The 21,752-nt window shown below is 34.6% G+C and overlaps 1 protein-coding gene across 1 annotated transcript in view; it reads left to right on the forward strand.

The window, feature by feature from the left end:
- LOC100367237 (titin) overlaps window positions 1-21,752 on the forward strand; it is a 405,512-nt gene that overhangs the window by 266,112 nt on the left and 117,648 nt on the right. Inside the window, exons 292-303 of the mRNA XM_085495847.1 lie at window positions 2,380-2,515; window positions 3,171-3,355; window positions 3,985-5,028; window positions 6,113-6,310; window positions 7,711-7,869; window positions 8,019-8,244; window positions 8,467-8,520; window positions 9,560-9,616; window positions 11,929-12,073; window positions 12,508-12,751; window positions 18,817-18,952; window positions 20,830-21,005. Of these exons, the coding sequence (XP_085351973.1) occupies window positions 2,380-2,515; window positions 3,171-3,355; window positions 3,985-5,028; window positions 6,113-6,310; window positions 7,711-7,869; window positions 8,019-8,244; window positions 8,467-8,520; window positions 9,560-9,616; window positions 11,929-12,073; window positions 12,508-12,751; window positions 18,817-18,952; window positions 20,830-21,005 (2,760 nt within the window). The remainder of the gene's footprint in view (window positions 1-2,379; window positions 2,516-3,170; window positions 3,356-3,984; window positions 5,029-6,112; window positions 6,311-7,710; window positions 7,870-8,018; window positions 8,245-8,466; window positions 8,521-9,559; window positions 9,617-11,928; window positions 12,074-12,507; window positions 12,752-18,816; window positions 18,953-20,829; window positions 21,006-21,752) is intronic.

Consider the following 21,752-nt stretch of genomic DNA (forward strand, 5'->3'; position numbering starts at 1 on the left):
CTGTTATATTAAATAGGTCAGCAGGTGTATATTTTGCCCAAAATGTTTATCCATGAAATACAGATCCAAAATATACTTTGGGTACAATGTTAGTTTATATTGATTATTCACATGTGAACAGCACCTAGACAGCTGGTTATGGACACCTAGAAAATTTAATAATATATTTTTAACTATTTGCATGCTATATACCTATGTGACCTGACAAATCATGATGTGTTTTCTCATTTTGTACTACAAAGGTTATTTTGGATCAGTATTAGGTTTAAATATTAACCAAGTTTTAAATATTCCTTCAACACATTGGAGGCCAAACTAATGTCATGCCATAAGTTATGTGACATCATGTGTTCACATTTTTTGTCAACCAGCATGTGAATGTCTAATAACAAATATCGCTCACTTATCGGCACTAGCTCTTGATCTTGATGAGAAAATTACCCATGAGTTGTTTCCTTAACCTTTTCACCACCAGTTCCCTATTTTCATCACAAATTCTCAAAATGGTCTTGTTTATAGTCTGCATTTTCCTTGAGAAGATTAGGACAAAAATAGTAAAATTTTTCAAAAATAGTCAAATTTTTTTGAGTAAAAACTGAAAACTCTCGAAATTTTGAAGAAAATTAGAATAGATTGCAGAAAAATTTGAGCGAGGAAGTCGTGGTAAAAAGGTTAACAGGGATACATACATACATATTTAATAACAAATTCACAAACATTGTGTTTGTTTTATCCTGGTGCAAATAACCGGATCTAGCCCAAAATGTAAACAAGTAAACAATGCCTATACTATGACTATGATTCCAAATAAAGTGAATTTGAGAATGTCCCTTCAATGAATGTAAGACATGTAATTAAAAAGGAAAAATTCAAAGCTCATCTTTCTACATTCAGGTATGTGGGCCAGCCAAGGAAACGTTTAACAATTAGCCTAGATTCCAATCGTATTGGACTTCTTTGATAGGTGTAAAGTTATGTAAATGATAAGTAATCTTCCCCATCACAGATATTGATGATATGAACATTCTAGAAGTTGTTGACTTTGCATTAACAGGCATTTTTATCATTTGATAGTTTGAGAGGTAGCATAATCATTGCTTCAATATTTTGAAGTATCCCGGAGAGTTGCAGAAGTAACAAATTTGTTTCACAAACTCAAATTATTTATGATAGATCTCATATCATCATGTAAAACCTAACATATGTCCATTTCTGTAAGGTAAACTTGCTATGTAAGTGTTTATTGGCTTTAATTGTCCTTAGCAAATACCATTATGCACCAGAGTTTTGTGGTATGGTGAAAATGTTTTAACTTATGGTAATTATACAAAATATGTGTTCAGAATGGTAAATCAACACTTGTGTGTTCTGGAATTTAAATGGAATGTCTAGAAATAGTGCAAAGGAAGTTATAAAAATTTCAATTTCTGAAACTTGAGTTCTAGATAGTATTTAATTACTTTCTGACATTCCATTTTTTGTCTATGTTCAGGTTATAAACCGAAAACCAACCAAAATCTAAGCACTCAAGAGCTGCCATAAACAACATTGCATTATGTTTGTCTAGTAAAGAATACTTAGTCTACTTCAAAATCAGACTTGTTAGTAAATGTCTGTGACAGTCTGCAATAACTATTACATATTTCTTTACAATAGAAAGTGTTTTAAACCATGTAGATTTCTCTTTGAACATGGGTGCTGTTGCTGGAACCATTTTGAGGGATTATTGAATAAAAATCATTGATAAAAAAACAAAGAAACAGATTTTAGTAACTGTAATGAAAACCTTGTCATGTGCAGGCTGTTATTTCTTCTTAACAGCCTGTGTGTAGAATGTAAAATGTTAAAATGAAATGAAATTCTGTGTCAGTTATTGTCCAAATGTAAATGCCAAACGCAGCATCTTGAAAATGTCACTGGTTGTTGATATTTGTCACAAGAAACTTGACAAAGTAGACAGCTGTCAATAAACTTGATTTGATGCCTGCCTGTATTGAAGTACTTTACAGGGTTCAGAGTTGAATGTTCAGAATTGAGTGAGCACCCATTGTCAAGGCAAAATTAAAAATTGCTTTGGCATGATAGGAATAACATAGAAAATATTGAAGGGTACCAATTTGAAAGTAACTCCGTGGTCATCAAGGCAATTGCCTTCAGTTCAAGCCCTGGAAGCTCATCTCATTATTCTTTTGTTGTGCGCGCATCTGCAATAGAAGTGTCTGCAGTGTATTTCCTTTATTAGAAGCACTTCTGTAAAAAAAACTGTTAACATTGACAAGTGCATTTGTCACCTACATGTATATTTAAGAGCAAAACTGATAATGTGAATATCCAAAATTCATGAAGATTACTAATTATATACTGTTGATCTCTCAACAGCCACTGAGGAAGATGAAACTTATAGCTATGTGAGGCCATCATTCCAAATCCCGCTAAAAACCCAGCGTGTTCCCGAAGGACAGAACGCTTACTTTGATGTCGCTGTTAATGGAACACCAGCTCCAACTACTTCCTGGTAAGTTTAAGGTGGCCAGTATGTAAACGATGAACAAAAATCCATGAAAACCGCAAACCATCGATGTGTTACGCCCCACACGTTTATACAAGATATCATAAGGTTTTTTCTTGATATTTTTGGAGGAAGAAATGACAAGAATTTGAACCAATTCACTTGGCAATACCACCTACATCACAGTTTAATAACACCTTCTCAACAAATTCGCCATATCCATATTGGCCTTTATTAAAATTGTTAAGCAAATATGGAAAAATTTGAGGTTTATTTTATGGAAGCTGATAAAAATTGACTCCAAATTAGGATACAACAGGTGTCCAAATTGGTGTTTAAAGTTAACTGCTTGTTAGTAATCTGACATTACAGTCCTCTCCAAAATGCAATGCACGAAACAGAAATATTGCAAATTCCAGCAAATAGCTGTTTGTAAAGAAGGTTTAGTAAGCACTACCAAGTCAAAAACCAAAGACCTTGAGAGGAAAAGTTTTTTCCTTCCCCTTATAAATGTAATGTTAGGCGATAAAGTTGATCATAAATGTAATACTTTATGTGTGACATTTCGGGAGTTATAAAGGGATTAACGAGTGGAACCACTGTTATGCATGAATAGCTCTGTGTCGATTCTTACTTTGCTGGTTGTATAATTTTAATTTAGGTTCAAAGGAGATGATGCCATACAAGTAACACAAACTGAGCGTATCTCACTTGAAAAGAAAGATGGAGGTAGACAAACTCTTGTTATTCGCAGTGTAAATCAGAGCGATGCTGGATTTTATAAAATCTTTGCCAAGAGTGCCTCTGGAAAGGCTTCGTCAACTGCCGAACTCATCGTTACTGAAGGTAAAAACAACACACATATTTCTCTCTTTGTTTTATGTCATAAACAGCAACTAATAATTCATTCAGGTGAATGTGTGTGTTTTTTTAAATCGAAAAAATGCTGGAAAAGATTTTATACACTGAAATATTCACACTTATCGGGTTAAAAAAAAAAATAGGCCCATTGCGTGACCTCTCATACATCCAAGGAAGGGGAGCAAATAAAAAGTGGTCGTTATGCTCGAAAACATAGCAAAAATCTGGATATAATATTGGAAATTACTGATGCTAGGGGGTAATTATACACCCAGAAATACCAGGATGTGCAACCTTTTAGGGGTCATGCATGCAACTAAAGATGTAAATAAGTCTTTGTAAAAAAACACATACACATAACAATATATACCAACCACCATTATGAAAGCATCGTAGATATTCACCCACCTAAACCTACAGTATTAAGCTATACAAAAAATTTTGTTATCGTACATTTGTTCAAATTAGTGTTATATAAACCATGCCCTCTATCTGTTAGAATGAGAAATATTACGTTTGTGTGGAATTAGTTTTAGTTTTAAACATTATTCTCTGATGTAACTGTCAGTGAATTTGATAGAAATTTTTTTTATAATCAATAACTATATTTGCAGCTGAAGCTGATATTGATTCTGAAGGGGATGATGATGTTACTCATGGAAGACAAAAGAGACGCAGTAAACAGACAAGTCTTGATGAACGGTCACCTAGCCGATCAAAGTATTCAACTGAATCGGAATCTACTGTCAGTTATAAAAGTAAACAACGAACATCTACACCAACGACACGAAAAGTAACAGAAGAATTTTATAGTGAACAGAGCTATAGCTATGAGACAGCAGTCAAACAGGAAGTTGATGAAGAGATTGATATTGACCTGGAAGACCCTGAAGTTGCCAAAGCTGCCACAAAAATCCAAGCTTCATTCCGCGGACACAAAGCCAGGAAGGACACTAAAGATGAAGTTGTCAAGAAGGCAGAAGTAGTCAAAACAGAATCGGCTAAGCCAGCAGAAGACGAAGAGATTGACATTGACTTGGAAGACCCTGAAGTTGCCAAAGCTGCCACAAAAATCCAAGCTTCATTCCGCGGACACAAAGCCAGGAAAGACACTAAAGATGAAGTTGTCAAGAAGGCAGAAGTAGTCAAAACAGAATCGGCTAAGCCAGCAGAAGACGAAGAGATTGACATTGACCTAGAAGACCCTGAAGTTGCCAAAGCTGCCACAAAAATCCAAGCTTCATTTCGTGGACACAAAGCCAGGAAAGACACTAAAGATGAAGTTGCCGAGAAGGCAGAAAAAGCCAAAACAGAATCAGCTAAGCCAGCAGAAGAGGAAGAAATTGACATTGACCTGGAAGACCCTGAAGTTGCCAAAGCTGCCACAAAAATCCAAGCTTCATTCCGCGGACACAAAGCCAGGAAAGACACTAAAGATAAAGTTGTCAAGAAGGCAGAAGAAGCCAAAACAGAATCAGCTAAGCCAGCAGAAGCAAGGAAAGATGCCAAAAGTGAAGAAGAAACAAAAGCAGAAAAGATCAAAGCTTCAATTGAACTTGACGACCGAGAAGGAGATGGGGAACCTGTGTTTGTGAAAGGTCTGAAAGATACACAAGTCAATGATGGGGATCAGCTTGTTTTGGAAGTTGAACTCAAAGGTATGTGTAGTAACCACCCAGTGCAATATTTATTAAATGTTTTATATTTGCTCAATACCTCTGTTGTTAATTATACTAAAACTAACCCATTACTGTGTTTGACTTTTGATAAAGATCACAAGTTTTGAAATTACATTGTTCATATACTTGTTTGGTAGTCATATTTTTACATGTTTGATAAACCAAAGGATTATTGCAACACTTGAATAATGACCAGTCACCCGATAGCAGCTGGCAAACTGAAATAAAAAAGTTAGTTGGATTTCTATAATTATTATGTCCATCAAATCACGTGCCCTATAACAACAACCCAGACAACAGTCTAGACATCAATACCAAAATAGTTGTATTACGTGAGTATACTAGATTGCTTCCTGACCTTACAGTCTGCCCCAAGGTATCAGGTTAAAATTGCATTTTTTACAAATTACGCAAACTAATTGCTTTTATATATGGTTTGGTAACCATGATTACTTCACAAAATTACAAACCTGTACTGAAGCATGCCTATCCTGTGACAGGTTGATTAAATGTACCTTAGACTCTTTGAAAGCCATCATTTGTGTCACTAAAATGTTTGTGCAACTTTTTGTCTATTGTATGTATTTTTTCACATTTCCTTAGTTGATTTTGGATCAAATGGACATAATAACTCCTTATTGCCTACAGTTTAACATTTTGGGGGAAATTTGTGTTTATATGGTAAAATGTGACTAATTTTGTCACTCAAATGGTTAAATCTGCTTCCAGCCAGCTACCCACAATGCATTCTGCTTCAGGGTTTGTTTGTTTTTCTTTTGGCAATGAATGAAAATAAATCAATAAAAGTAATATGTGATGAGTACAATAAAATAAAATTCCACCATGGTTCACTATTATTAACTATCTGCTATGAATATTTTGCCAATATAAAATTTTGCGACTTGATACACTGAGGTCATTTCAATGATTTGTGAGGATAAAGTGTAATAAAATGGAATTTTCACTGCTCTAAATTTTTGTTTTAAATCATTCAAAATTAAAGCAGTTGAGAGAATATATATGTTTTGCATGTTACAACTGTTTTCTAACACTACCTAACTAGGTGCACAACCGATGGATGTTGGTTGGTTACATGGCACTGAGGACGTGGAAGATTGTGAAGATTTCCGTTATGTTAATAAGGGCAATGTGTATCAGTTAGTCTTTGCTGAAATATTCCCTGATGATGCTGGGACGTATACGTGTGAGGCCCTCAATGATCTCGGAGAGGCTGAAACATCTGCCACTATTACTGTCGTTGGTCAGTACAATTGTAGAAAAGCATAAACTTTGCAACCCACCTTCCACTGCTCCTGCGCTTTCTCATGTAATAAGACCTCTATAGCTTTTCTTGGTTCAATACCTGTTGTAATGTCACCTTAGTGCTCTGCTTATCAATATGTAGTTTGAAGTTGTACAATCAAATTTTCAAAATAGCTGCCAGGAAACACCATCGCTATGGTGATTTGAGGTGCAATGAATATTTATAGATTGTACAACTTGTATTTAGCTGTCTCCTTGGAAGGTTACCCACTGCTTGTCTTTCTCTTCAGTGTAATTATCTTTGTTCTGCTTTTGCTTATATCAACCCTTTCACTGTCTATACCATATTGGTAATGGAAAATACTATATTACCTTCAATTTTCATTTTTGACCAATTCGAATTAAAATTTGGAGATTTTGATGATTTATTTTATATATGATCAATAACAAATTTTGTGCTGAAATTAAGTTTTTATAAAAAAAAAAGGTAAATGGCAGTAAAAGGGTAATACTTTTTGCTTGATTTCAGTAAAGGTTGAAATTGATTGTGATATTGCTTATAAAAATGTCTGTGTAGAATAGCAGTAGTGTCGTCATAATTGTGCATACAGTTCGACCCAACACAAATGAAAATAATTAGTGGTTATCACTGAACAATGTTGATTAAAATCATTTCCAGTTATGACAACACTCTCTGTAAAATAGTGTTAAATACTTTGGTTGTCACTTATCACTGTAGAATTGTGAAAGCTGCTTTATGAATAAAGGTTCAATCCATTCTCCTCACCATATGTGAATAAAATGAACTTATTAGATCACCAAATATCACTTGCTCACAACACTTCTAAGTTCACTTTAATACTTGTACTTGTAGCTACTGTTGCTTAATGATGAATTTATCCCTTATTGATCTTGGCTCTAGGATTCAATTCAGATTCTAAGGTCAATTTGGGTTAATTGAACACCAATTGCATCAAGGGTAGCAAATTAAGTTGTTGTTGGTCAATAGTCTGCACAACACTTTGGAAACTGGGTTCACAATCTGCTTACTGGGTTTACAATCTCCTCTCTGGGTTCACTATATCTTCACTAAGAAGTAATCTATTCACTAAACTGGCCAATGTACAGGTAAAGTATAAATTACAAAAATCAGCTAATCAAAATCAGTTGCAGTATTTGCCCAAGTGATGTATGGTAACGATTTAACTGTGATCAGCAATCATTATATTGACTGAAAAGGACTCCTTAAAATGTTAGTTAAGTGTTGACTCTTTGTCTCAAAAATGTTACAAAAACCTCCATGCTTATTTCATAGTACTTAGGGAGTCCTTTTGTTTCAAATATGATATTTTCACATCTAATTTCTCGACTAAATATCAACTTTTCCTTGTATTTTAGAACCAAAGGATGACAAGATCACTGTTAAAAGTAGTATTTCTGCAGATGAAGAAGACTATTTCTCACCAGAATTTCTTGAAACCCCTAAATCACTGACTGTAGAAGAAGGTCAAGCTGCCGTTTTCACAGCTGAAGTTGATGGTGAACCAGTTCCAACAGGTTAGTAACTCACTTACTTTGATAAAATCTTCTATGCATCTTCAATATTTGTTGATGGCTATAATACAAATTTATTCACATTATGGTTTACATTATCTTTCTTGTGTCACATATGTATGTATTGAAAACTGAATATTTTGTTTTTTCAGTTCAATGGAGCAAAGATGGACAAGCAGTTTCTGATGGTGGACGAATAAAACTTAAAAGTACACAGTTTCTGCATACTTTAGAAATTCCAATGGCTTTGTCACCAGATTCAGGCATTTATACATGCACTGTACTCAATAGCAAAGGAAAGTGTCAAAGTGAATTTGAATTGAAAGTTACACAAGAGGACATTGATGCTGACAAGGTTACACAAGTCTTGAAAGCCAGGTAAGTTATCACTCCTAGATTTTGAAGTTGGCCATGGATAATTAAAACACACACACACACACACAGCAAAAGTAATCTCTTCGTTCAACATTCACCCTCCTGAACGAAAGTTTGCTAGTTCGAAAAAAATGGAACAAACATTAAAACTCCATTAATAAATCCATACCAATTACCAACTTGAACTAGTCCTTGATGGCCAATTAATACCATGTTTTATTGCAGTGAGGCGAGTGGACAAGAGATACCAACGGGTCGTACAACGAAGGAGGAGACAAGGTTGGCTAATTGTAGCATAACCATATATGTTTGCATGCATGCAATAGGTCGTTTGTGCATGACCTCTAAGATTACACATCCTGGTACTTTTTTTGGATGTTGTTGTCCAATAACAGCAAAAGTCTCTAATATTGTATCTCCATTTTTGTCATGTTTAACTGATTTTGAACAACTGTTTGCATTTCTGGGGTAAATCATCAAAAAAACATTAATAGTGAATTTGTATCCTAAAAAAATACCAGGATGTATGACCTTTTAGGGGTCATTAATGCCAGTTGTATTGTGATACTGTTTCTGTGTCCATTCCATCCATTCAATGCAGACTAAAGCGGTTGAAATATTAACTCACTGTTTCATTTAGTGTGACGTAGCTATATGGTTTGTTGAAGAGATTGCTACTAATTATAGCTTTAGTTCAATTGTATCTTTGTAGATTTATTCTCGTCCAGTAATCTAGACTACAGTTTGTCTGTTCGTGTTTTCATTCCTCAACTCACACTAAATCTTAGTGCAACAATTATGTCCAATCCCAAAAATTTCCCTAGTGAATGCAAACTATTACCAATCAGTACAATCATATAAATGTCTGAATTCCCTGGTCTTAGTACACTCAATTATGTTGAGACAGGTAGTCTGTGTTATAAAGCGTGCTTTGATTGGGTGATACATGCCAATTCTGTGTATAATTCTGGCTCTCAGACAATCAAACAAAGTGTTTCATTATCTCCAAACCCTGGTTACCTTTATCTGTCCTTTATAAAGATTCTTTGAATGGGTAATACAGGCCACTCCCCAGTACAGTTCTGCTTCTCAGTATAGGTGTATCATTTTCCCCAACACCCTAATGAAAGTCCTCCTTGAGTTACCCTTTGGCTCAATACAACTATTAAAATCGTATGTTTTGGTTTCTAGGTGTATGCATGTGTAATGTTTTGTTTACATATTGTGTTTTTGTAAATACCCTTCCCATAAACGAACCTCTCTTTTGTATGTCAGTAACATTGTTAATTCATCTATCATTACATTCATTCATTCACAGTGGTCTTGACGTATCAGAGGAGAAGCACCCAGTAGGAGCTATCTCAACTGCTCTCAGGTTGGCCTGATCTCCACCAATTATTTACTAATCTCTGAAAATCCTTGTTGCCACTCTTGCACTGATTCTGATAGTTAGTTCCTGCGAGTTGCAAACTACCACAAATCCTTCTCTTCAATAGCACCAACTAGTTGAATCTCCTCGTCCTTCCCTTATTCTGAATGACTCAATAGCACCATCTAGTTGAATCTCCTCATCCTTCCCTTATTCTGAATGACTCAATAGCACCAACTAGTTGAATCTCCTCATCCTTCCCTTATTCTGAATGACTCAATAGCACCAACTAGTTGAATCTCCTCATCCTTCCCTTATTCTGAATGACTCAATAGCACCAACTAGTTGAATCTCCTCATCCTTCCCTTATTCTGAATGACTCAATAGCACCAACTAGTTGAATCTCCTCATCCTTCCCTTATTCTGAATGACTCAATAGCACCAACTAGTTGAATCTCCTCATCCTTCCCTTATTCTGAATGACTCAATAGCACCAACTAGTTGAATCTCCTCATCCTTCCCTTATTCTGAATGACTCAATAGCACCAACTAGTTGAATCTCCTCATCCTTCCCTTATTCTGAAGGACTCAATAGCACCAACTAGTTGAATCTCCTCATCCTTCCCATATTCTGAATGACTCAATAGCACCAACTAGTTGAATCTCCTCATCCTTCCCTTATTCTGAATGACTCAATAGCACCAACTAGTTGAATCTCCTCATCCTTCCCTTATTCTGAATGACTCAATAGCACCAACTAGTTGAATCTCCTCATCCTTCCCTTATTCTGAATGACTCAATAGCACCAACTAGTTGAATCTCCTCGTCCTTCCCTTATTCTGAATGACTCAATAGCACCAACTAGTTGAATCTCCTCATCTTTCCCTTATTCTGAATGACTCAATAGCACCAACTAGTTGAATCTCCTCATCATTCCCTTATTCTGAATGACTCAATAGCACCAACTAGTTGAATCTCCTCATCTTTCCCTTATTCTGAATGACTCAATAGCACCAACTAGTTGAATCTCCTCATCCTTCCCTTATTCTGAATGACTCAATAGCACCAACTAGCTGAATCTCCTTATCCTTCCCTTATTCTGAATGACTCAATAGCACCAACTAGTTGAATCTCCTCATCCTTCCCTTATTCTGAATGACTCAATAGCACCAACTAGCTGAATCTCCTCATCCTTCCCTTATTCTGAATGACTCAATAGCACCAACTAGCTGAATCTCCTTATCCTTCCCTTATTCTGAATGACAATCAACTTAAGTGGCATTGTTGAATTTGTTACCACAAGTTACTTGTCATTAAACAAATCCCATTCATTACATCTGCTAATTATGAGAAGTTTGTTTAATTTTCATGAAAATGTTGCATATTATATTTATATTCAATAAGAATACTGTTCATTATGTCCAACATTATTTTGATAAAAAACTGATGAGAATTTTTGTACAGAAACTTTGGTGGGATTGTCTGTGTGTTTTGCACTTTACTACAAAGATAGATGCACTACTTATCTTGCTCTTTGTGAATCACTTGAAGAAATCTAGTTCTTTTCAATAGAACAAAATCTTGTGTGTTCACTATCTCCAAATCTCCAATACTATTAGTTTGTTTGTATAGATGATTGTACCCTGAAAAAAAATTGAATACAATTACGGCTTGAACTTCGGCATTCTGAGAGCATTCAATTTCAAATTCATTATTTCTAAAAATGCCTGAAATAAGTGAATATTGCAGTACATCTCATGGCCACCATCAGGCTTGCAGTCAGTCGCCTGTCATTTTAGAGAAAAATTTAATTTGACAGGCTAAATCTTTACAAACCTGTCTAATTGTCATTGAAAATTAACTGTAAATTACAAAATGAATAATCATCAAAAAATAGACTATAAGTCGATCATCAACTGCTATTTTTAGACAGGCACTTTCAATTTCAACATAGCTTGAGATCTAAATATAAATGTTTCCCTTTTTTTTCTTGCCTTATATTTTTAGGGTGCAATCAGCTTTACACCATCGCAATAATTTGTTGCACAATAATTTCTGTTGATTGATGATTTGTGTTGCACAAAACTCACCAAATACAAAATATATTAAAGCGAGAGGATCGTCACCTGCACACGCACGGGAATTGCATCCCAAGCAACGATAACATCACACGCTAAAAATGCATACGCATACGCAGGTGACAACTCTCTCGCTTAAATAGTTGGACTATAACCAAATACAGTTCAACAAAAGGGTCAACACTAGACTTATAACATTTATATAACAAACTTTATTGTTCTGTTCTCTATATTTAACAGTAAACTTGATCCTGATGCAGTGACTGCTAGCGTTGATGGTCTTGAACAGCTTGATTTTCGTGGTTTATTGAAACAATCAGAAGAAGGTACTCAGCTGAGAAGTGAAGTTGTTGCCCCAACCATTACAAAGCAGCTTACAAACCAGGTAAGAAAAAAAGAAAATGCACACAGAAAAAACATATGTTGACTTGATAAGCCCAATTTGAACCTCAATGCAAGAACTACACATGTATTGCTTAGAAAAACCACTGGGCATATTTGGACCCTGGTTGGTTAATAGAGTCAGTGATTTATTTGCCTTTACTGGATTCAGGGATAATAAAGTATTAACTATGTTAATTAGTTAAGGACTGTGTTATGCATTACCTTTATTATTACCTTTTCTCATAATGATAGTAAATCTAGAATAGATATTCAATAGTTTCATTGACTAACATTTTTTCATTGGTTTCAAGAGATGGTGACAAAGTGGCTTAAAAATCTCCTTCGGTGTTTAACATAAGTACATATACAACTTGAATTGAAGGACTCGTTTTCATTCCCTGTTTTGACAGTGAAATTTGTTTATTTTCTTCGTAGGTTGTGAAAGAAGGTAACAGTGCAGTTTTCAGCTGTAATTTGACAGGTGATCCTCAACCTGAAGTGACATGGTACAAAGACGACAAACTAATCAAGCAGTCAAGATATTTTGATATGGTAGTAGAGGAGAGTGTTTGCAAACTAACAATTGCAGAGGCATTTCCTGAGGATGCCGGTCAATACCGGTGTAATGTGACCAATGCTGGTGGTGATGCTAATACACTGGCCTATTTACAAGTCACTGGTAAGTCATTATTGAATATATTGCCCTGCATTGAGGTCAATATGATGTGATATTGACCTGATATTATATAATGCATATTGCATTGTGGTCAATACATTGCTGCATTGACTTAAGGGGTGTACCGTTTAGAATCATGGGGAGGAATTGAAAGATATATAGAAAAAAGGTTTTGAATATTACAATAACAAAATTCAGCCACAGTAATAGACCATATATTCAGACTCTCAAATGAAAATAAAAACTAATATGTCATAGTGAAAATAACACTATTTTGCACCACCCCACCAAGATTTATATTGGTCAACCCCTTAATGCTTCAAATTTTCCCTGCAGCGTCTTATAATGACTTTGTTTATACTTTGCATACCTCTTCAATACTTATTAATTTTACCAAGGCTTGGTTCTATATTGTATTATATCCAGAAAACTTACCATTAACCATTATTATGTTTATTTTTTATCAGTCTTTATTTCTATCCAGCATTGTACTTTTCTGTCTCTCCAATCTCTTGTTTTGAGTAAATAAACAACTGGCAAACAAACCAGTGCCAAATATGGACAACTAATGGTGGTCGGTGTAATTTCTTGCATACCCAATGCATGCTCATCTATGTTTTTTCTGTAGTTGGAAATCTAGTTTTTCTAATGAGTGTGTTTAACCATGGAGTTTACCATCGCTAACAAATGAATGGAAAAAAGTTTCAGCATGATGTTCCTGATTTTAACTTTTAATATAAATACTGAATTGTAACTAAAAACGATATCTGAAATGCTTGCTACAATGTATAAGATGGTGATGTGTTATTAGTATATATACTGTAAATCATTTAATTTTCACTGCTAGAAATAGAAATGTTCACAATTTAATGATTTTATGGCATTCACAAGGTCACTGAGACTCTGTGTTGCAAGACCCCAGATAAATTTTCACTGTTCTGAGTTTGCGAGATATTTAAGGAACGTGTTTTATCGTGTGGCATTCATGATGACAATATTTTGTGACAGTCACTGAGACTCAATGTTGTGAGACCCCAGAGAGATTTTCACTGCTACAAATGTTTCTGATTTTCACTCACAAAATTTGCGAAAATTACGGTAGTCTCTTTCAAAATTAAAGTGGTTTACAGTATTTGACATGAATATAGTGTAATGTATGGTGTTTTTATTGTCTTGTCTATATTTAAATCTATGCCATATCTCATTTTCTGACCATAGCATGTTTATTGTTGTTGTGTTTTTACCTGAACCATTGGCATTCTTTGTCATTTTTTTCCTAAACTTTGCATGTACCAACCATTCATTTAGCACTAACCAGATCAAAGTCAAATATTCAACATATTTTATCTTGAGTTCCTCTTATTTGGAAGTAGACTAGGGGGTGTTTCTCAAGTGGACTCTTTAGGTGGGTGAGATATTGAACCAGAGCTGCTTATGCTATCTTGGATTCCTCAAATTTGGAACTAGACTAGGGGCGTTTCTCAAGTGAACCCCTCAAGTGGGTGAAATATTGAACTACAGCTGCTCATATTATCTTGAATTCCTCTAATTTGAACTGGAGGTTTGATTAGAATGGACCACTCATGTCTTGGAATATTGAGTGTGTTCTGATCCATAGTTAGTATCAGTATTTGACTTTGAACCTGATAAATTTAACACATATTCTATAATAATCATTTTTGATCAGCTGATGATGCAGGAAGTACTGCAAATCTGGACAAAACAGGTGAGGTAATAATTTGTCTTGAACTGCATGCATCAAAGCAAGCAAATGCACGCTGTACAAAGCTATACCAGTTCCATCTGCTACAAGCCAGTGTGTGCTTAAAAGCAGCTGATCTATACATTGCCAAACCTATCTGTGTTTTACCCCATCCATTCATTATACCCTTCTACCCATCCATTCTTCATTTTCTTGTTTCTCATTTCTACTTTCTTGAAAATGAAATTGCTTTGCCACAAGTGTTCCAAGTCGAATTCTCTTTTATTTTGAGTAACAGAATTATCTACCCTTTTGGACAGCAGAGTCAGCTTTGATAAATTCTAGCCACCTGTTTTTATTACATCTATAGGCAATGGTAAATTATCATTTATTTCAAAATTAACCATTAAATTAAAAAAAGTTCATAGAAATGTGCAAAATGTTAATATATTTGAAATTACAAATAGATTGCAACAACATTTTTTATTTCGGTCAGTCCATTATAAACAGAACATTTTGTTTCAACATTCCAAAAAAATATATATATGGAAAGAATTACTATACTAGCATATATTTTTGACCACAAGACATGGATAAAGATCATTTATAGTTTACATAGCTATGTGTACTGTTTTTTTTTTTTCATTTTCAATTATTGCACAAACCCCTGTTATTCAATTAGTGTTTGTCCATGCTTTTATGTATATCATGTTACCATGGGAACTACCATAGCTAGGACCAATATTCCAGTGTTCTGCCTGCAGACCTTTCGGATATGTCTTCAACAAAACATGTTTTCAATGTAAAGTTTGGTATAAAAATATAATTAACACTTGAAATGCAGAGTCAACAGAGAGAAAAAATTATTTGTCCTACCAATAGAATGATGGCATGATGTATACTGGCCTAGGTTGTATTTTGTCTAGGATCTGATCATATCATCCCCAGTTTGTCTGGCTGGTATGACCTAGGTCATATCATCCCCAGTTTGTCTGGCTGGTATGACCTAGGTCATATCATCCCCAGTTTGTCTGGCTGGTATGACCTAGGTCATATCATCCCCAGCATGTCTGCCAGATCTGATCAGATCATCCTCAGCTTGACTGGCTGATATTAACTAGATCCTTTCATTCCCAGCTTGTTTGTCGGGTCGGGTCAGGTCGGGTCGGGTCTGATCTGATCATCCTTAGCTTATCAGGTTGATATGACCTAGGTAATATCTTCTTCTGCTTTTTTGGCAGATATGACCTGGGTTATATTATCCTTTGCTTGTCTGGCTGATATGACAATTAGCTATGATGTTACTCATCCAATCCAATGCTAATACGCTTAGTGACTTTTCCCCTGCAGGTTTTCTTGCTGGTATTGCCCTTGTGTGTCATTCCAACTAATTACTGCGTGTGATTGAACTGTCAACTAACTTTGTGTTTCAAACTATGAGATACAAATGATGTGCTCAACAAAGAGCAGCTAGTATGCAGCTTTTCAGCTATGTAGAATCCCTCACCTAGCCAGGAAGAAAGATGTGAGACTATAGTGATAAAGTGACACTTTGTATGCCACTTGTGAGAATTCACTGAGCTATGTTGATTCTTACTAATTAAATTGATGACATAAATGGCTTGAGTACAAAATTACTGATAAGAATCTCACAACCTGGTTTAATTCTCAGTGGCAACAACTTTTACCAACTGACTGCAAAAAAGTGACACTTTTTATTGTGCTCTCATTCTTTCTTCACATTGCTCTGAACTCATCTTGGGTTCCTACCTGTAAGCTTTCTGCTTGCATGTGTTTTCACCATACATGGCCTGTGATGTCAGTCAAGAATTTTTGTTTTAAAAATTGTGCTAGCTTTGCTGAATCCCAAGTGTCTCAAATCCTTGCTAGATTATCACTTGCTTGTCAATTTTTGTTTCCAAACAAAAAGTACTTAATAACAAGTTGCAGCTGTCATCTGCAATTGATCCTTCTCATAATCCACCGTTAATCCAGCAGATGTTTGCATGAATCTTTTTCACTCGTTAACATTCAGTCTTACTAATATCACTTTTTCCATCCAATCACAGATGCTGATGAACCAGATCTTAAAGTACAGCTGTCTAAAAAAGATATTGACATTGATTTGAAAGATCCTGAAGTTGCCGCTGCAGCCAAAAAAATCCAAGCAGCATTTCGGGGCCATAAAACCAAAAATAAACAGCTTCTGCCTCCAAAATTTTTAAAGGAACTGAAAGATGTTGAAGTTTGTGTTGACAGTGCTGTTAGCCTTGATTGCCAGATCATAGGTGATCCGGAACCAGATATTATATGGTACAAGGATGAGGAAGAGATACATGAGAGTGAACATATTTATTTCGAGTTTAGTGATGATAATTTTGTGTCGCTGATTATTACATCTGTTGAGGAAGATGATGATGGGACATACACATGTGAAGCTACAAATTCAGTCGGTGCTGCCTCCTCAATAGCAGACATTTTTGTGGAAGGTGAGTTGTTATTTGGATCACCAGTAGCATATGGGTTATTGTTCGTGATTGGTTGGTGCAGATCCTACGTGTAGTTTAACATCAAATTGCTAATCTGTACCTGTGGGTTTACCACATATGCCATTGGATGTGCAAACATACTCCTGTTTTGGTGAAGCTTGAATATAAGATCCACAGGTGATAGTGAGATGATCTACATATGATGAGCAGTATAATATAATATAATATAATATAATATAATATAATATAATATAATATAATATAATATTATTAAAATCAATAATTATCACATTTTGAAATGCTATCATGCTTATTAACCATTTGAAAAATAAAATCCATTACGCATTACTAATGGTTCTTCCAAAATGATGTCCATGACTTCAACAATGACTCCTTGTCTGTCATTATTGATATATTTGGTTATCAGTTCATCTCGATAATTTGATTGATAAGATGCTGGATTTTTATTTCAAAATGAATCATTTGTTTACCAATAACATTTGCATCTGCGATTGGACATCTGAAAAATCTTTTTAAACTATATGTAATTCCAAAACAGAGATCTATAAGATGTGCATTTGCAAATTTATTGTAGACCAACACCTAATATGACAATAAAATGTGGTAATCATAGAAATAAGTATGAAGGCAATATGATTATTGCACTATATTGTCACCACAAAGGAAAGTGCCATAGTCTGGTTATTAATGTTTAGGAGTAATTTAAAACAGTGGAACAAGAGCAAATGAAACTAAATGCAAATACAAGCTTTTTACAAAATGCGAAATTCTACTTATGCAATTATGTAATCCTTATAGTTTAATGCTTATTGTTTCTTTCAGAATTTACTGAAGTGCAAAAAGAAACAGCAGACAAGTTAAAGAAACCTGTAACTACATTACCGCTACCACTGCCAAGTACAAGCAATAACACTAAAGAAAAAATAGTCCAAACAGTTCCTGAGTTCATTTTAAAACTTCGTTCTAAGACAGTAGAAGTTGATAGCATTACAAAACTCAGTGTGACCGTGACAGGAAACCCATATCCTGAAATCCAATGGGAAAAAGAAGGAACTGTCTTAGAAACAGGAGAACACTATGAAATCTTTGAAGAAAACGGAGCTCATAATCTAGAAATTTATGATACAGATATTTGTGATGATGGCAAATATACTTGTATCGCAACAAATACTATTGGTTCTGTTTCATGTAGTTGTCAAGTTCGCATTGCAGGTTAGATTAAGTATAAATATACAGAGGTGGTAAGATAAAACAATATGAATCAAGCCTTGTAGTATGTTAGCAATATTTATTATAATATTGCTCATTCTTGTAAAATTATTATGTATGATAAATAGTTGAACTGTTTGACAATACCTAAGGTATTAACATGTGACACATTGTCATACGATATTTGCTCTTTTAAAGTTTCAATCCATGTTAAAAAGTTAAGCTAAGCATTGACAAATCACAAGTTGAATTTGTCATACTTTAAAATTCCATGAAAACAAAACATTTTTCGCATTAATGCCTCTATAATTAAGCTGTGTTTATAATAGAGCAAATATGGTAAGGCAAACAAAAAAGTCACTTGTGATTCGGTACGGAAAAAACAGAAGAACATTAGTTAAGGGGTTTGGCCAATATACAAGAAAACATTCATCCAAGTTTACAATCATTTGAAATGCCAGTTATGATTGGTATTTTGAATTGTAGCTGGAATCTTGTAATGAATGTGTCCCTGCCTTTATGGGGGCAAGAAACAATAAGTACACATCTACTTTGATGTACCTTTCAATTAAAATTTCCTTGCTATAGTCTCCCAGTTGGAAGCCAGGGACTGAAGCAGGATAAAGTTTTCTTTTGTCTGTCTATAGGTGCTGAACCTGATATCTCTGATAGTTATGTAAAACCAGTTGTAACTCAGAAATTAAAAGACATAGATGTAATTGAAGGGAGCAATGCTAGGTTTGATTGCAGAATCACTGGTGAACCAGATCCAGAAATTAAATGGTACGTATATGTAATTTGTTGTTGATTATCTGAAACATCCACATTCTGCATTAGTAATATATGCAAAGTCTCTAAGGACCTGGATAAAACCAAATTGAGGAATACCTAGTATCAGATACAAGAATTTTAATATGGATAACACAATGACAATAACTCGTAATAATTATGACTAAGGGTAACATTTCAGCCGAAAAATTACAAAAACCATTGGTGGCAGAATCTGCAAATGCGAGTCCATCAACATGCGTAGATGTCACGCATAAATTAGCTTTTAATTCATCAGCGTAGTCCCATAAAAGTTGGTCATGTGATAAAAAGATTATCACTTATTCATAGAGCATGTAGATACTCCTGGCATCATGGGATAATATCATCCACCACTAACATTTGGTTTGTGGATAATATTGGCCAATGGCATCACTTTATCATGCTACTCTATGAACAGGTGATATTGGGTGATAACTACATAATATGACATCATTGTCCGAAACACCAATAAACCGTAAATTATCTTCTCATCATAAAACTTTTAAATGAACATCAGCATTTTACAATGTATCATTTACATGACATAGATTCTTGCAAATTGGTTACTCAGTGTAGCTGGTAGTCACATGTTCAAAGCTGACCCTCTACACAATACAGTGTGCACTTAATAACAATTCTATACCAAAGGGCATCACTTCATGTCTTGTATCCTACTATTCAGTGTGAACTGTCCGTGACCTAAAATGTTTTTGTTGTATCAACAATGATTTGAGTCTGGTTCTGTGTTGTTACAGTTATCCCTAATCTAACTTTCAATAATAGTAGCCAAATAAATAGAAAGACAAATGAACAGAGATATTTGTTATGAGGACTTATTGAAATAACGAAATAGCATGTGATCGAAACATGTATTTCTAAAGATTTAGAGCTGTCACCAATTGAAATCCTACAGAGTAAATATACGGATATTTGATATGAGGACTTGTTGAAATAACAAAGTACATAATAGCATTATGGACTGATCTGACGTTGACCATTATTTTGGTTATTACAAATATTTTAATTTGCACTGCATGTCTTGTTTATATGTTGTTGCCATGGATATGTATTCTTGGTTGACTACACTTACTTACTGGTGTTGTTGCCATGGTGATTATTGTTGTTATCATACAAGGAAGCTATTGTTCTTTAGAACAGGTATATTATGCATAGCTAGGCTGGTTTAAGCAATACCAAGTTAATTAAGTGTAACAACTCGTTGTTGGTCGGTATTTCACTCAGCTTCTTTGTATGTATTCCACTATAAAGTTAGACTGCTGTTTCTAGTGGTGAAATAAATAGTAAATATTTGGGTATTTTTGCAAACAGGAGAACATTATTGCTAATATCTGATTATAAAATGAATTTATTAAATTTGTATCTTCAGCGACTGTTTAATGATATCATGCTTAATACTACAAGTGATTAGGCGTCAATTAATTAATGTTCTCAATATTGCTGTTAAAGTATCAGCCAAGCTGCTTTGATAATCAAGAAGATATTTGAGGTGGTTCTTTGATTTAGTTTTTAATTTCAGTTAGTTTTGGTGTTTTTTCTGTCAAAAATGTTATATTAAACTTACTCTGAAACTATTGGTCAAGTTGTTTAAAATGCCACAGTAATTGTGCAGCTCATGTTGGAGTTGAGTATAAACAAACAAACAAATGTATTTTGCATACTTTGTATCTGCTTTAACTGTAATATTTTTGTAATAGTTTTGAGATGAGGAAATTGATTAAACTGAGCAAGATTCCCACAAATTATATCAAATTGGAACACTGTAAGTGTAATAAATGAAATATTTTGTTAAAAACTCCATATAATTGATGTGTTTTTCTCTATATTTCTAGGTATAAAGATGGTAAACAACTGAGTGACAGTGTACATTATGAATTACTATTTGAAGATAATGACATGTGTACTCTGATTGTACAAAAAGCACTTCCCTCAGATTCTGGAATCTATTCTATAACTGCAGAGAATCCCGCTGGTTCTGTTTCTAGCAAAGCTCGCCTTAATGTTGAAAGTAAGTATTCAGTTCCTTATAAATAAGTTAGTTTTAGTTTCTATATATGTAATGTACATGAAAAATGGACGGATACCAAAATACAACAGATTGATTTAAATATGGTTGTTCAGCGTTGTTCAGCGTAATGCTGAAATGAGAAAATTTGATATTGACGGTCTTATGCACGATCTCATGAGGTCACACATCCTGGTACTTTCTGGCGATGGAAGATTTTTGGGGTGTAGCCCTATAACGGCAATGATTTCTGAAATTTAAAAAATTAAGTTAATCATGTTGATAGTGAAGATGTACCCCTAGAAAAAAAGTAGGTTGTTTTGACCTTATGCCATTCATTATTTAAGCAATAACCCCCGTCGAAGGCGGGTATACCACGAGATATTGCACAATTTACGACATATATGCACGAGCCGCAGGCGAGTGCATATATGGAGTGAATTGTGCAATATCAAGTGGTATACCCAACTTCGGCGGGGGTTATTGCTATTATATTATACCAGTATATTGACAATTCGATAAAACTTGTAAAAAAAGAGTTTACATTCATCTACTAAAAGATCATGATTATGGCCCTTGAACATGAATATTTATAAGAATAGTATGTAGTTGTACGCTGAATGCATACAAAAATTACATGCGCAACACAGTTCAAATTGAATACAAACTAATTTTTATTCCACATGAAAAAAAAACATATCCACGTTGAATAGAGCAGCGTAAACACACACATTAGCATAACAAAGGATG

The sequence above is a fragment of the Saccoglossus kowalevskii genome, chromosome 22, assembly GCF_978046115.1.
Source record: "Saccoglossus kowalevskii chromosome 22, keSacKowa6.1, whole genome shotgun sequence".
NCBI lineage: Eukaryota > Metazoa > Hemichordata > Enteropneusta > Harrimaniidae > Saccoglossus > Saccoglossus kowalevskii.